This window comes from Leptinotarsa decemlineata, unplaced genomic scaffold (assembly GCF_025532065.1).
Source record: "Leptinotarsa decemlineata unplaced genomic scaffold, Ldec_3_MD MMD2_P_RNA_scaffold_12, whole genome shotgun sequence".
Taxonomy (NCBI): Eukaryota; Metazoa; Arthropoda; class Insecta; order Coleoptera; family Chrysomelidae; genus Leptinotarsa; species Leptinotarsa decemlineata.
The window spans coordinates 6748660-6766989 of record NW_027412526.1 but is presented as its reverse complement, the minus strand read 5'-3'; the positions used below and the strand labels follow the sequence as shown (position 1 = coordinate 6766989).

General features: G+C 34.7%; 1 protein-coding gene across 4 annotated transcripts in view; it reads left to right on the top strand.

The window, feature by feature from the left end:
- The window catches only part of mino (glycerol-3-phosphate acyltransferase mino), a 78768-nt gene that overhangs the window by 42452 nt on the left and 17986 nt on the right, over positions 1–18330 (top strand). For all 4 annotated transcript variants that reach the window (XM_074173218.1, XM_074173210.1, XM_074173203.1 and 1 more), the window contains exons 3-6: positions 3975–4085; positions 10277–10611; positions 13908–14141; positions 16291–16507. In XM_074173218.1, the coding sequence (XP_074029319.1) occupies positions 3975–4085; positions 10277–10611; positions 13908–14141; positions 16291–16507 (897 nt within the window). The remainder of the gene's footprint in view (positions 1–3974; positions 4086–10276; positions 10612–13907; positions 14142–16290; positions 16508–18330) is intronic.

The following is an 18330-nucleotide window of genomic DNA, read 5'->3' as shown; positions in this document are numbered from 1 at the left end:
TCGAAAATTTGTGTTATGATTACGAATAAAAATGTTATGAATTACTTAACGAGGTTACCTAACCGACCTTATCGATTCCTCGGGACGAAAAATTCGCTTATCAAATTTCGAAACAAAAAACACCATCAGATCAGGCGAGTCCAATCAGTGAGTTTGAGATTGTTATGATCAAACGTAAGTTTTTTACTATGCCAGCATATTAACACAGTAAACAATTATGCAATGCATCGTTATTTCATGACGTATGGAGATTCCAGTAGAAGACTATCTCAGACAAACTGGCTAGTTGTATTTACATTTTGAGACTTATATTCTGGTAAATGTTATCAGTATCAGTATCCTGATCAGTATCCTCTGATACCCCGTTGTTGAAGTTATGTACACTCTCATCTGACTTCATAGTTAAATATGAGAACTCTTCAGATAGAAATTTAATTGAACTTAAAAGTGGTTGAGTCTCCTCTGTCAAATAAACACCAAGTCATTTGTGCAATGACCATGCAGAGAGAGAGAGAGACAGAGAGAAAATCGACGCATTCTTAAATGTTTAAAAATTTATATTCATTACATCACAATAACAATTGATCTTTGCACTCGCAAAAAATATTTTAACGGAAAATTATCTTCTTCATCGTCTTACTACTTCAGTTGAAGTAGTACTTAAGGTTATTTTCAAAATCCGAAACAAGACTAAAGCATTTAAAAACAATTGTCAACTTTCTTTTGCACATGAATTTTTTGCATTTTGCATCATATTCATGAAAAGTTTCGAAATAATTATGATTGTGGAATGTAGGTGTAGGAGTAGGAATATATGAATTATGATTTGTTAACAATGGTGATATTTTTTTATCAGATTAGTAAATCACCAGGTTTCGATAATATAACTGCAGAAACTTTAAAAGAAGTTTCTGAGGAAATATCTGAACAATTGGCACATCTCATTAATCAAATATATAAAACTGAATTATTTTCAGATTATTTGAGTTGCCGCAAACAGTATGTAAAAACATGGAGTACCACAAGGTACAGTGCTAGGGTCACTACTTTTTTAATTATATATAAATAGTCTACTCACCATCCATGAAACTACAGGTCAAATTGTGAGGTTCGTTGATGCACTGCCATTCTATACACTACAGCAACCTGGGAGAGTCTGAAAATAAAAATGGAAAACGATCTGTTGAATATTATCGATTGGTTTGACCATAAGTTGCTTACCGTAAATTTTGAAAAAACTTTTTATATACCTTTTTCGAGTTACAGAACTAAATTACCTAAGTAAGTGGGAACTACCATTGATGCATGTTTGACATGGAAACAACACTGTTCGAATTTAACGAGTAAAATTAACTCATTAGGTTATCTCTTTAGAAACTTAACAGATATCTTGACAGATCAGAAACTTTTGGCACTATACCATGCTCAAGTAGCTTCCAGACTGAGACATGGCATATGTATGTGGGGTAACTCGACTTCGATATCAAATGTATTCGTTGCGCAGAAGTATATTTTGAGAATAATGGCCAAAGCCTCAAAAAGGGCCTCAGCATGTATATATTCGAATTGTCAATTTTTGTCTTCAAAAACAAGCATAAATTTATCACCAATGAAATTATACATAGTAGGAATACTCGTCAAAAATATAACTTCCACATACAGTATTGTAAATATAAGTTTACTTCTAATTCACCTTATGTGATGGGCCCAAATATCTTTAATAAGTTATCAAAAGATATTAAGGAGCTCAATAAAATTAATGAATTTAACCGAAATACGAAAAAGTATTCAATTGATAGTTGTTTTTATACTTATGATGCACTGGTTGGAACCTTTGGTGTAGTAATGAATATTACTCTTTGAAGATGATCACTTGGTGATCGAAACACGTGTCGAGGTGTTAAAAACTCCAGTAATATTCAGTTGTTTTTATAACCTAGACCTAGACAAATTTTTTATACCATAAAATAGTTTTCTTTTGTATTGTATTCTAAATTATGTGTTGATTTTAGAGTGTTTTTATATATTTACGGACACTGCGTTTTTCATGTGTTCTTCATTGCCGGACAAATCCTATACATACGTATATGTCAAACGGATAATGAATAATAATAAATAAATAAATAAAGTTCAAGGAACTCACACTGGAAAAAACCAATCAACAGATTGCCATCAAACAAGCAGAGAGAGTCCGATATCTAGGGGTTACAATTGATTGTCATTTAAGATGGAATCATCATTGTTATATAGATTCAAATGCTTCAATAGAATATTAGATACTCGTTCCCTCAAAACTGTATATTATGCTCTTGTGGAGTCACGACTGCGATATGGTATCCTTATGGTGGTGTACTTAATACCCATCTTCAAAAACTTGAGATAGCACAGAAAAAAATTTTGAAAATAATTTTCAAAAAAAATATACGTATCCCTCAAAAAAGCTTCTTGAGGATGCAGCTATCCTGAGCGTCAGAAAGTTATATTTACACGACATAGCAATGTTCATAAGTAAAAATAAATACACCCTTCAACAGTTAGAACATAGTTATTCCACAAGAAACAAAGCAAAAATGTTACAGAACAAAAAAATCGTTGGGACAACGTTGTTTCAGTTTTTTATCAAATAAATTCTATAACTTTCTAGACGATATGCACAAAAATAAGATAATGGAAGTCAACTCAATACCACTAATAAAAAATATATTCAAAAAGTATCTCCTCAATGTAGATCATGAAATAATATTAAATATAATTGATAACAAATAACTTATCAAAATTTCCTTACTTTCATCGCTATAGAAATGAACTGAATTTTCGATTCTCCTCTCATTGTCATTTACTTTTTCTCAGGTTCAGAATATTGTGAATACTCACACTGAAATACTGTTCGAAGATTATTTGGTAATACAATAAGTAAAAAATTAGCATGCTCAACTTTAGGGTTTTAATGGGTTCTCTCGATGTTTATTACCCATATCTAGGACATTCATTTAATTGATTGTTTTTCTTTTTTTGTATTCTATCTGAAATTGTATATAATGTATTGGAAGCTCTTTCTATTGCTGGTAAATAAACATATTATTATTACTAAAATTATTATTATTATTAGTAATTATGTCAGAGTGCCTCAAGAAACAAACATTTGTAGTTTTAATTGGAGACATAATGCGAACATTTAACTGTTATCCAATTTAAGAGGTGTAACACAAGTTTTGGACAAAATTAATAAGTTGCCACTAGAAATTGTGAAAATTTTGTGAAATTTGCAAAGATGTGTACGAAATAACTTCGATAATATTCAACGAAAGTCATTTTTTGTGGAGGAAAATCAATTTTTTGGGTATTTGTTACCTTCCACAATCTGAAAAATATAAAAATTATAATGGAAAACTTTATACAAGTGTAGAAGGGCAAACTTTTTAATTTACCCCGATAAGTTACTGCGTAAAATCAAAGTATTTTTCACAAAGAAAAATGTTCTATTTATCAGTATCTTGTCGTATCTTGCCTATCAAAAAAATTGCTAAGAAAGAATACAATACTTGTCTTTACGTTTCGTTGTTTATTTCTTTACTCCTTCGACATATGTCAAAGGAGTTTTGAAACATGAAACTTTATTAGAACTTTCATTAGATTTTTTTTCTTTTATCATATCAACTTTATATGAAGTTCATTTGAAAACAATATAATTTTATAATTCATGTTATCAACCAGTTATAATTATCAGTTTGTAATGTGTTATTTGATATTTGTATTCAGTAGCTTCATTGCTAAATAAACTCACTATCATTATTTTTATTATATAATAAAATCCACTAGTAAATGCTTTCCTTTATTTCAAACGGTCGTTAAAATAAGATATTATAAACCAATGTCTCATCAATTATTGTCCTCTTCATTATTATATTTGAGTGTATTCTATAGACAGATAATTATGTTTTGAACGAGGAATTTAACGAGGAATTTTTTTACAGGCCAGAGAAGAGCAGCTATTCGACTTGAAGACTAACAAACCCGAAGTTGTACTTTCCAGAAGGAGACCATTTATGGGATGGTCTTGCCAGAATTGTGCTGCTAAGAGTAGGGTATGTGTTTGATCTGTTAACAATTATTACTGAAATGATGAATATATATATATATATATATATATATATATATATATATATATATATATATATATATATATATATATCAGTAAGTCATCTGTGCAAAGAATTTTCAAACAGTACAAATATCATCCCTTCAAAATTCATTTACACCAAGGACTCAGACCTACCGATATCGAAAGACGAACGGCATTCATTGCTCACATTCAAGTTTTAGTCCATGACAATCCAAACATCCTCAATCAAATCTTGTGGAGTGACGAATCCCGCTTCCATAATAATGGTACTGTTAATCGACATAACATGCACTATTGGTCACAGGACAACCCTCACTGGATTAGAGAAACCAATTTCCAAACAATGTGGGGTGTGAACGTGTGGTGTGGTTTACATAATGGACGACTCATCGGGCCCCATTTTTTCCAAGACACTTTGACGGGCCACCGATATTTACATTTCTTGGAAAATTGTTTACCTGCCCTCCTGGAAGATATTCCACTTGAAGAACGACAACAAATGTGGTGGCAACAAGATGGTGCTCCTGCACATAACCATAATGTAGTTACTACATTCCTCAATGATACTTTTCGAGACCGTTGGATTGGAAATAGTGGACCTGTGCGATGGCCTGCACGTTCTCCAGATCTCACGCCACTGGACTTTTTCCTGTGGTGATATCTGAAACGAGTTGCCTTCGAAACACAACCAATGAATATTGACGATTTAACCCAAAAAATTTCAGAGGCTTGTCATACCGTTACTCCGGAAATGATTAGGGCTTCCTGTACTCGCGCGCTGATTCGGCGACTTGAAGCATGTGTGGCAAGTGCTGGCCAACATTTTGAACATTTTCTGTAGTATCATGTATCAAAATACAGATGACCTTAAACATTAATATTTCATTTGTGTTTTTATTTTCTATGATTCTGCATGTCATTCTACCTACCATGATACATCATTGACCGAGAAATGAAAAAGACTGTAAGTTGAACCAAAACAAACATGGGCGTGCCATTTGAAAAACAAAAGTTAGGGGTGGTTTCTTGGGGGTTGTTTACCAGGGGGTGGATTTTGCTATGCTGCATGAAAGTGCTTGTGTTCTTCTATGATACATATTTTTGTTTTAATTTTTGTTCTGCAGGTAACTGAGATATCTGCTGGCCTAAAAGCTCTGGGACACCCGGTATATATATATATATATATATATATATATATATATATATATATATATATATATATATATATAGTTTTAAAAAACGGAAAACACGCGTTTAAAGAACATCGAACTAAAAAGATAAAAATAATACTAGTATTATGTTTATCTTTTGAGTTCGATGTTCTTTGAAAGCGTGTTTTTCAGTTTTCAAAACTATAATTATTATTCGTTTTTGTGTGACTCTTAGAAAGCGAATCGATAGTCGCCTATATTTTTTGTCATTGGACTATAATATGTTTATCTTCATTACATGCATTTCTAATTATTGAATCCAGAACTGCTGTTCCGTTGCTCAAATAATAGCTTTTTCGATTGATACACGCAAAAAAAAACAATGAAAAGAAATGTGTGACTGTGTGAAAGTATAATGGAATGTAAAAATCAACCTATATGAACTCGTTGATGCAGAACTGCGAAGTTAGGATCCTATTGTTGAGTTATAGTGATATTATTTGACCTCTTTGATGAATTGCAAAATTAAGTCGTTCGACTGTAGGATAGAGTGGGGCTTCCAAATTATTTTATCGACAGTTCAAATGTGCTATAATCGAGCTTCAAGATATTTCATATTGAATATAGGTTGGGGTTAGGTCAGGTCTAAAGTGAGTGGGTCTATTCGACCCTCCACCGAAACCCGCAAGGGTTTATTCTGGCTCACACCTATTCACACTCGGCCAAATAAACCCAGCTTCTCAACGGAGCCGATTAGTTTGTATGGTGAGTGGTCTTTCAAAGAACCTGATTCGGTCCCCAGCGGGGCAGGCACAAAGTAAATGCTCTGCATATGATGCAGACTTGGACCTAGGAAAAGATGACCAAAACTTTTACTATCAATCACAATCAAATAAGAAGAAAAACATCACATCAACATTATTCACATTTTGAAAATGTATCAATAGTTTTACACGTACACGTACAAAACAAAAGATTATAAACGATCAACAAATGTACCAATTTAAAGAAAAGGAAATAGAAATAAAAATTGTATTCTATTTCAGGAAACCAGTCAAATGTCCAATGTGTTATAACAATTTTTTTTTATTAAACAATTGAAAAAGCCCCTATCCAGGGGCGAAACGTCTTGATACATAAATAAAAGAAGACTTTATATTTTCCAAGAGAATCCAAAACCCAAGAACCACGAAACAACTATACCAAACAGGATTCCAGAACAGGATTCCAGAGAAAGGTTAATGCAGTCAAGCTGCTGGAAAATAATTCCATGAAAATCAAAAGATAAATAAATAAGTACCATTCTGATCATTCCCATATTGATTTCAATCCAAGAGCCTCCAGTAGACAGCTGTTTCAGCCTATTGGGCATCGTCAGTACCGGGCAGGCGGTCCTCGATTGAAAACAAAATGTGACGTTAACCATCTTGATTTTATTCAGTTTGAAGCCTGGCTCCCTTTTTCTTTTAACTGAAGTTTGTCAGAAAGACAAATGGGTCACGACTGATGTTTGATGGTGGCATGAAAGTCCTTAGACATCCATACCGCCCTTCGCGTTATACCCCTACCTGGCTGGGGTGAGATAGATGAAGATATTATTCATCTGTTAACGGAGGACATAGGGGCCTCATTCGACAGAGTGTCGGTGCCTTCTATATCGGGAGGGGTCGTCTACAGCGTAATCTATAGCTTCCCTGACTAACAAAATGTGAAAAACCAAGAAAAGTACTTAATAGAAATAACTGCGTAAACGCAAGCGAGACATAAGTGGAACCACCTATTGGTGTGACACCCAAGTCAACTTGCCAAGTTTTTATGTCAGTGTTGGCTATTTGACCAATCAACCGACAACTGCGGTGGCAGAAATTTGGGAAGCTTGACTGCACTAACCTTTCTCGATTTCTTATCATTTCTATAAACATATGGATTCGTTTTTCGATGACATTCCAGGTTAGCTTCCCAAATTTCTGCCACCGCAGTTGTTGGTTGATTGGTCAAACCACCAACACTGACATATAAACTTGGCAAGTTGACTTGGGTGTCACACCAATAGGTGGTTCCACTTATGTTTCGCTTGCGTTTACCCAGCTATTTTTATCAAGTACTTTCTTGGCTTTTCTCATTCTGTCTTTTCAGTTAAAAGGGGAAGGAGGCCAGGCTTCAACCTGAATAAAATCAAGATGGATTCATTCTGTCTTCTTTAGTCAGGGAAGCTATAGATTACGCTGTAGACGACCCCTCCCGATATAGAAGGCCCCGACACTCTGTCGAATGAGGCCTCTATGTCCTCCGTTAACAGATGAATAATATCTTCATCTATCTCACCCCAGCCAGGTAGGGGTATAACGCGAAGGGCGGTACGGATGTCTAAGGACTTTCATGCCACCATCAAACATCAGTTGTGACCCATTTGTCTTTCTGACAAACTTCAGTTAAAAGGGGAAGGAGGCAAGGCTTCAACCTGAATAAAATCAAGATGGATTACGTCGATTACGTCATTCTGTCTTCCATCCAGTTGAGAAACCGGCGAGTTTTTGATTACGCCGAAACTCACGAAAATCCGTTAGTCAGGGAAGCTATAGATTACGCTGTAGACGACCCCTTCCGATATAGAAGACCCCGACACTCTGTCGAATGAGGCCCCTATGTCCTCCGTTAACAGATGAATAATATCTTCATCCATCTCACCCCAGCCAGGTAGGGGTATACAGCGAAGGGCGGTATGGATGTCTGAGGACTTTCATGCCACCATCAAACACCAGTCATGACCAGTCTGACAAACACCAGTTAAAAGGGGAAGGGAGCCAGGCTTCAATCTGAATAAACTCAAGATGGATTACGTCGTCGTCGTCATTCTGTCTTCAATCGAGGACCGCCTGCCCGGTACTGACGATGCCCAATATGCTGAAACAGCTGTCTACCAGTGGCTCTTAGATTGGAATCAATATGGGAATGATCAGAATGGTACTTATTTATATAAATAAGTACCATTCTTCAATATTCTCCGTTTCACTATCACTGTTGTCATTTCAATCAATGAAAGATTTATTTCCACCATTAATATGGAAGCATTCAATCTCTATATAGACTTGTTCAACTAAAATAACTTTTTTAATCCTTTTCTGTCAGTCTGATTCGGTAATATTATATACTTCTTTTTTAATTAGCTCTATTACCTTCTTATCAAATTTTGGAAAATTATTTTTGCGTCTGATCCTTTGAATTTTCCCCAAATCAACTCGATGTGATTGAAAACATAAAAATAAGGGGGAAGACTAAGACTTTCCCCCCATTGTGTCCATACTTTTCAGCAGTACTCTCAAGGACATACACTTTTTCAAATGTTTTTGTCTGTAAAACTTCAAGTAGTTGGTTTCTGCTATGGTAATCTTCAAAATACAAATTGTTATCCATCAAAAAACTTTGTATTTCATCTCTCCTCGAATTTTCATTCGGTAGTTTGATGAGCTGTCGCGAATGATGGGAAGCTTTGTCAAGAACTATTACACTATCCACATCAAAATTTGGGAACAATATGTTTTCAAACAATTCTTCGAAAATATTACTTCCATGTTCTTATGATAGTCAACATTGCAGTCCTCAAGTTTTCAACCATATAATTTCAAAGAATTCGGAACCCATCTTTTACTTCCTCCGCAATGCACAATGATTAGTCGCGATCCTTTGTTTTCAGGCATGTTAGGCGTACACATTTTCGAACCATCAGTCCATCCTTTATAACTGTGTCTGTCGTAAGTGTCATACCAAGTTTCGTTCAAATAGATAATTTGCCATTGTTCTTGTCTATATTCAGTTATTTGTTCTAAGCATTAGTTATGCAATTCCATTATTCTTCTGCTTTTGCATAACTACTGACGTTTGTTTATCATTTTAAATCTAAATCCTAGTTTCTTTATCCAATTCTGAAGAGTTTTGTCACAGCAGCTCACATTATGGCCGGGAGTATTCAATTTCTTCCTTATGATTTCAGTTGTAGGAATCTCATTACTTTTGTAACAGTCGTATATTGTTTTTTTCAATGATTTTATTAGATGAACATCTAAAGGCTGTGGTAATCCTGTATCACATCGCGTCTTGCGTTCATAAGGTTTGTTTTTGACTATTTTACGTACAGTTGAGAAAGGAATTTCGGTCAAATCTGATGTTGCTCGTAATAATTTGTTTCCATCGAAACCAAACTTGAGATATAGATTCTTATATACATTGAAACATACTCTATATGTTTCAATATTCAAATGCATCCGAATCTTATTCACTGGTATCTCTATTTCGCATTGTTCACAATCGCTATTGGAATCACTACGCTGGAAACAGTCTGCGTTGTTACCACACTCGTTAATACTATTAGTACTTGTCCAAAGACGCCACATTTCAAACAGATAACAATAATTATAAGTAATTATAACTGCACCAATATCGAATTTCAACACTCAAATCGCGATCGTAGTTCCTGAACTGAACACGACGGCGATAATCATCCTCGCATTCCCCGATTTCTATTCGTCACCGTAACATGACTTCAGATTTAATTTTATGACTCTTCAGCCAATCATAAAACCCGGTTAGTAAAAATTATCCAATACGAACCGCCAAGTCTACAGTCTACGTGGACTAGTTCGCTACCGGTTCATTTCTATGTATTGGTTGTTTTGCCTTTGAGAGTACCGCCAACTTCAAATGTGCACAACATCGTTTACTTCGATTGTAACCATCGTACTTGTCGCTTCTCTCGAATTAATCCAGTCGATTCAAACTGTCCTGCAGATAGACGCTGGCTTCAAATATACCACATTCGTACATACTTTTGCGACAAATTCAGGATTTTCACTAGTGTTACCATGAAATTCAGTTCTTTGCCAGTGGCGTACGCAATGGTTATGGCCTGACAATCTTATTGTGATGAAGGTTCATGATTTATTTCATAACACCTTACAGTAACTATGCAAAAATTCATCCACTGACAATTTTCATTTCGTTTCAGGAATCTTTGGTAACAAAGACTACGGAAACCCTAGCGCTCAGGAACATCTTAGACTATCAACTACCTCACGCCAGCAATGGCTTCTTCCAACGCACATTTTCGCACCTGCATCAGGCGTACACCCTTAAGAAGTATGACTATCCTCAAGTGGCCGATTTAGTACTGAAAGACGAACGTGTCGTTCAAGCCATCGTTAAAGCCACCGATGAACAAATCGAAGATTCCAATAAAAGAGGCGACGAAGAGTTCTACCAGTTGTTGCTCGGTTATAATGAAAAGCGCTCGAGGAAGTTGTTGTACAACATGAGGTCTACTTTGTCCGACTTCTTATTGCGGTAAGATATTTCACTCGCTCAAAGTTATGAATAATCCCTCTCGAAGGTAACAGTTGAGTATCAAATATTGAAAGTTTTCTAACAGGGACCTTCGAACTTCGACAATTGATAACGGTCACCTTGTTGAAGTTATATATCCATTTACTACTTGAGTTCTTCTACTGCTACTCGAGTTCTTCGATGTTAATGTGAGGCTACATCCGTCAAATTAGTTGTCATTTATTCTGTCTGTTTTGCCAAAACACCATGGACGGATATAGCATTCAACAACACTTGCAAAATAATAAAAATGATTTATCGAAATGGGTGCTCTGTTCGGGCAATGTACCGCAGGCTTCGTCCTTTTTACGGTCGCCATAATCGTCCAAGATGTAATAATAATAATAATAGGCGCGAAGGATCTCCATCAGTCCTTGAGGGTGGAATTTGAATCCACTAGTTCAGTAAACGATCGCCCAACACCCGTAAATCGACAAGATATAACGGAAACATCGCCACTGTTTGTGAGAGTGTGCAGGAGATCCAGAGGCAGTCCATTTCGCGTCGCTCATAAGAATTCGACCTTTCGCAGACCACAACTTGGCGAATTTTGCATTGTGACTGCACCCTTATAAAATTCAACTGACCCAGAAACTAAAGGTAAACGACTGTAGACAACGATATGTTCGCTCAGTTGCACAGCTTTGTCATGTCCAGTAACCTCAAAACCTCTTGTTTGAAGAGTCAAAAACATGTTCTGTGAGTAATGTGGAAATATCATTTCTTTTTTCATGTGTGCAAGTTCATTCACTATGATGTCAGTTGAAGCTGGGTCGTTAGTATTTTTGAGCGAATCTAGGTACAGATTACAGACTACAGGTACAGTCTGCAAGGCTAAGCTCGGTGAAGTATCTTGCATAAATGTCTGTCGGATATAATTCAATGTCCAGCGTGGTATTAACTGGGAAAGTAGTTGTTTTCTGGTAGGCATTTACCAGGACCTACTGTCTAGGTAAGTTGGGAGAGATTGATATTTCGAGATTTTATTTCGAAATATTTATTTGTGTCTTATATCTATGTATCCCTCCTCGATAGAGTCTTCAGACTTGTTTTGAGAACTATTATTAGAACAGGAAATATTAAAAAAAAGTTCTTTACACCTTCAAATAAAACAAGTCTTTCCTTGAATTTGCTTTAAACTGTTCGGAAATGAGTCTCTATGATAAAATAAAGATTGTTTTTTATTAAAAATATAACAGCGTACAGTTCAACTCAGTTAAGACACTATAGATATAAAATATGTTGTTATTCTCCCTAATCAGCAAAAATGCTGGTCTCGGGATTCACAAACATTCAACATGACAAGTGAAACACAAAAACTAGTAAACCACTACAAAGCTCATAGTATCAACATATCAGACATGTGCCTTGAGGCTCAGTTGTACTTTAAAACTATTGATGAATGAACTATAGCCCGGCAACTCACGTTTATGGACAGGTAATTCATTGAAGACTTTTATAGCCTGTGTAAAAGGATTGTGTAATCCTTTGTTCATTCTCATCATGCTCAGGTGTAAGTCATTTCTACCCCTTGTATTATACTCATAAAACTGGTTGTTGACTAGTAGATCGTTGTTGCTTCTGATTCTTTTGTTTTTTATTTTATATATGTTCTTGCATTGCTCAAGTTTAAGTAAATATTTAATTGGGTGTAGTTCAGGCTGTGAGAATAAATCATTTGTGTGGGTTCGAAATGGAATTTGAAATAAAATTTGTATTGATGTATTTTGTAGCGTTTGAATTTTTTTGAAATTTAATGCCACAATTACCCCATCTGATTAACAGATACCTAAGATTCGCCAATATATATGCATTGTAAACCAAGTATCTATTACTGAAACTCAAGTAACTGGAACACCTATATAGAGCTCCTAACATTGGTACAATTTTATCATTAATATATTCTATGTGTCCTGGCCAGTTTAACTTATCATCTATTATGAGTCCCAAATACTTGGTTTTTGCAACATTCATTAAGGGAAATTATTTATTCTTAATTCAATATTTCCACAAATTCTTTTTTTTTGTTTAAATAGCATGTAAACGGTTTTTGCCTTAAGTTTATTATGTGTAAGCCAACTTGAGTATTTAGAGAGATCTTCATTAACTGTGTTCTCCAGTAAATGTAAATCATATCCACTGTACAAAAGGACCGTGTCATCGGCGAACGTGAAATACCTTCCCTTAAGCCTGGCCTGCCTCAGTGACAGTACCATCAGTGCATAGAACAGGGGCTCCAAAACGGAACCCTGTGGTACGCCACAATTATATTTAATGTGCTCACTCATGCTCTCACGTACAGCAACAAACTGGGATCTTTCCTTTAAAAATGTCTCAATGAGAGAATAAGTTTTGCCCCTTATACCCATGCAATATAGTTTGTTCAGAAGAACAGTATGGTCAACAACGTCAAATGCCTTTCTTAAATCAATGAACACTGCAATAACCATTCTTTTTTTATCCAATTCCGATGTAATATTATGAATGAAATCTATTGTGGCGCTTAGATTGCTGCTACCCTTGATAAAACCATACTAATACTCATCAAATCCCACATAACGATCCACAAAGTCCATTATTCTTGTCTTTATTATAGTTTCAATAATTTTAGAGAATGAGCACACAAGTGTTATAAGTCTATAATTTTCTAAGTTTTTGTTATCACCACCCTTAAATATTGGTATTACTTTTCCAGTCTTCAGTATCTCAGGAAATATCTCCCGCTTTGAAAATATCGTTTATCAAATTAACGAGTATGGAAATGACATTTTTTTCAATTAATATTATGTCTTTAACGGATATGTTGTCGTGCCCTGCTGCAGAGTGTTTATTGAGTGCAATTATGACTTCAGATACCTCTTAAGCATCGGTTCTCTTTAGGAATACTGAGTTGCCACACGATATTTCCTCAAAATCTACACTTTCTATATCTATATTGGAAATAATTGATTGACCTATGCTAGTAAAATACCTGTTGAACATATTTGCCACCTCTTGAGGGTCAGTGATAGTTCTATCATCTGTAACTAATTTAATTGACTTGTTTTTTTCCTTCTTTATATTTATTATCGAGTTTATTACTCTCCATTGTTTTTTTGCATTGTTACCTGTTTTTTGCCATTCTGCTTTGAAATAAACTGATTTTTGTTCCCTTATCTCATTGGTAACTTTAGTTTAGATCTAGTAAAAATTCAACCAGCTGTAAATGAATCATCATAGATTTACTCGTCTCTGGATTCACAGTTAATTTTTTCCAGATTCACGTCATGGGTTCTTTACAAACTCCTACCATGCTTTCTTACTTCGGTTGTGGTCCACCCAGGACAAGTAGAAATGGTAAAAAAGGCCGGGCAGACTGGTTTACCTCTAGTATTTTTACCGCTGCACAGATCGCACTTGGATTATATACTGATGTCGTTCGTATTATTGAACAATAACATAAAAGCGCCTCTAGTTGCAGCTGGAGATAATTTGAGGATACCATTCTTTGGGTGAGTAAGTGTACTGATGCAAAGTGGTGATGAAATGTACTGATGCAAAGTGGTGATGAAATGTACTGATGCAAAGTGGTAATGCAATGTACTGATGCAAAATATGGTTTTTAAGTTGAAATTTCAAATTTTTGGTGTTGACATAGTTTTAGGATAAACCAGTCTAAAATACGAGCAATTTAGAAACTGGTGTGGCATAGTCTTGGACTTTAAGAACTTCAAACAAATTTCAGTAGTTTTGTGCGACCCGAGAAAGGCTATTGACTATGTTCCGCATCCTGTAGCATGTATTATGACTCCACTCAGCGTCAGTATTTATTCATTTATTCATTTTTTCAGGGGTTCAAGACCCATTTCACTCGATACAATTCAAAAATTAAAAATAAATACACACAATGCCCAATACAAAAGTACAAATAGAATTAAAAATTTTATATATAAAACTACTTATGATGCACTGTTTGGAACCTTTGGTGTAGTAATGAATAATACTGGAGTTTTTTCCCAACACCAAATCGTTAGTTTTAACACCTCGACACGTGTTTCGATCACTAAGTGATCATCTTCAAAGAGGAAGACTAAAACTAGCAACTAACGCGAAGCTAACCCTATTTATGCTATATAGATATCCCATACAGGTAAACCATCCAGGTGTACCACCCATACAGGCATACCAACCTAAATTAATTTTACCATTTTTCCTTATCTATCATTTTACAGTATATGTTTAACTGTTATAGCTGTATATAAAACAATTTTCAGCTATATAAAAATTAATTTCACAATATTGCGTATCCAAATTTATTTTTGCAATGTGTCCTTATGTAGTAATCAGTAAACCCAACAATAGTATTTCAACAAGCATTATAGTATGTTCTTTGGTATAGGTCCGTCATCGCAATTCATAATATTATTGTGTTTACTTATTTCTACACTCTCATAGGCATCTAGTTGTCTGTTGTTGTTAACTTGTCTACTAATCTTGATGAACTGAAGTCAGTGGAATGGTTTTATTGCAAAATATGATGGGCGACTGCTGATTTTTCAGGTCTTCCATATTTTAAGTGTGCTATGTGGTCCTTATATCTTACTGTAATAGATCTTTTTGTCTGTCCATAATATTTTGCATCGCAGTCTTTACATTCAATTTCGTAAATTCCAGACTTTTCCGAATTCTCGACTTTGTCTTTTGGACTTCCCCAAAATATTATGGACAGACAAAAAGATCTATTAAAGTAAGATATAAGGAGCACATAGCACACTTAAAATATGGAAGACCTGAAAAATCAGCAGTCGCCCATCATATTTTGCAACAAAACCATTCCATAGACTTCAGTTCATTAAGATTAGTTAGACAAGTTAACAACAGGCAAGTAGATGCCTATGAGAGTGTAGAAATAAGTAAACACAATAATATTATGAATAACGATGACGGACCTTTACCAAAGAGCATACTATATAGCTTGTTAAAATAATATTGTTGGGTTTACTGATTAGTAGTACATAAGGACACATTGCAAAAATAAATTTGGATAGGCAATATTGTGAAATTAATTTTTAAATAGCTGAAAATTGTTTTATATACAGCTATAACAGTTACACATATATTGTAAAATGATAAGGAAAAATGGTAAAATTGATTTAGGTTGGTATACCTGTATGGGTGGTACACCTGGATGGTTCCCCTGGATGGTTTACCTGTATGGGATATCTATATAGCATAAATAGGGTTAGCTTCGCGTTAGTTTCTAGTTTTAATCTTCCTCTTTGAAGATGATCACTTGGTGATCGAAACACGTGTCAAGGTGTTAAAAATATCGATTTGGTGTTGGGAAAAAACTCCAGTAATATTTATATAAAACTAGGCAAATTATAAAAATACAACCAATAATCGAATACACATACATATGAAAATATGTCACTGGATTAAATGTTCTATTAGAAAGGCGGAATGATCAAATTCTAAAAATGTTTTCTTAATTATCGAATTTTTCTTTATCTGTGCTACATGGCGATGACATAATGTTTTACTCGGAGCTGACTGTGCTAATGCTTAGTATAACTAACTTTTTGTATTTGTGTTATCAAAATTAATATTTCTGAATCCATCTCTGTGCTTTTGAGCTCAGCTATTTTATGTTTTGTCTAGATCCCTTCTGAGAGGTCTTGGAGCATTTTTTATAAAACGTAGAATAGACCCCGTAATGGGTCGCAAGGACATCATCTACAAATCGGTGCTCCATACCTACATGAACACCTTCCTCAGGGCAGGCCACAACGTTGAGTTCTTCCTGGAAGGAGGAAGGACGAGAACGGGGAAACCGTGTATGCCAAAGTATGGGATCCTTAGTGTAATACTAGAGTCAGTAAGTATAACGAAACTTTGCATATTGTTCCAAAAAACATGTTTTTATGTCCCGACCGTAAATATTATTAGGTTGTTTTTATGATTCTAATTAAAACTGTGAAATCTCAGTGAATACTTATTCAATTTAATCAATTTGAATCATATCAGGTAATGCAGCTGGTCATTCTAAGGAACCACGTTTACATATCCACTGTTTTGGATAGTTATCAAGTCACTTTCAAACCAGCTTGTAATAAAGAGGCAAATAACTTAACAATACTTCAAAGAAGATCTGATCTGAGCCTTTATAAAGCATCAAAAGTTGCTAAGGTGTGTACAGGATTGGAGGATTGGAAAAAACTCTGGCACAAATGTATTATACAGGGTGTAACTGAATAAGTGTAAAACATTTAAGGAGGCGATTCCTCATCGAAAAAAAGATACGATCTTTCATTTGAAGAAACTTCATTGGAGCATCCCTTGTTAAGATACAGCCCCTTAAAGGGGGTACATAAAATTTGTATAACAATTTTTTTCACAAGCACTGAAAAAGTTACAATATTGAAATTAACCTGACGTTTTGTACTACCAAAAAGACACTTAGCCAGTAATTTATTTGGTTTACCACAATCAATCAATCAATCAATCAAACATTTATTGAATCAGTGTTCATTTACAATCACATTAGGCAAACATCATCATAAAATACTGGCTGATACAACAGGTCAAACTATTATAGAAAAACAAATACAAAGCATAACTTAAATAAAAATAAAATCACTAAGCTACAATCAAATTATGATTATGACTCAAGGAGAAACTCATCCACAGAGTAGTATGCTTTTTGCAATAGAAAAACCTTAAGCTTCCTTTTAAAGACATTGATGTTTGAGGACTTAATGTCATTACTAAGCTTATTATATAGTTTAATCCCACAGCACATGGGGTGATTCTTCGATACTGTCAATCTACTATAAGGCTGATAAAGTTGAAGGTTATTTCTGGTGAAATGTTCATGGATTTGCTCATTTCTAGGAATAATTGAAATATTTTTTCTTATATATATCAGAGTTTGGTAGATATACAAACTAGGCATTGTTAATACACTATAACGAATGAATAATGGCCTGCAGTTTGCACTTGAAGATGCCCCAGCCAGAATTCTGATTACCTTTTTCTGAATAACAAACACTTCATCAGCTTTAGCTGATAAGCCCCACTGTTCAAGACCATAGGAAATCACTGACTGAATTAAACTGTGGTATAAAAGCATGAGAACATCAAAAGAGACTGTTTGTTTCAACCTACGAAGTAAATATATATGTTTACTGAGCTTCAGTTTGACACTATCAACATGGAAACTCCAGGTAAGTTTATCATCAATATCAACACCCAAGAATTTAGTACAATTAACTTGATGTAAAGTTTCATTATTTAATCTTACCAAATAGCTTTTATCAATAGTTATATTTTTAGTAACAAAGTTGAGCATTTGAGATTTGGCAGAATTTAGCAGCAGACCATTTGTAGAACACCACTCCTCAATTTGATCAGTTACTTCATTAGCTTTGACAATTACTTCGGACATAGTTTCCGCAGATACCAAGATATTAGTGTCATCCGCAAAAATTATAATAATGGAAGCTTTCGAACAAAATTTCGGAAGATCGTTAATAAAAACCAAAAGTAAAAGAGGTCCTAAAACAGAGCCCCTTTTACTATACATTTACTTACAGAGTTAATTCCATTCACACAGACCAGCTGACTACGGCCAGTCAGGTAAGATCTAACCCAATTCAATGCAGGACCACGTATACCATAAAACTGCAGTTTGTGTAGCAG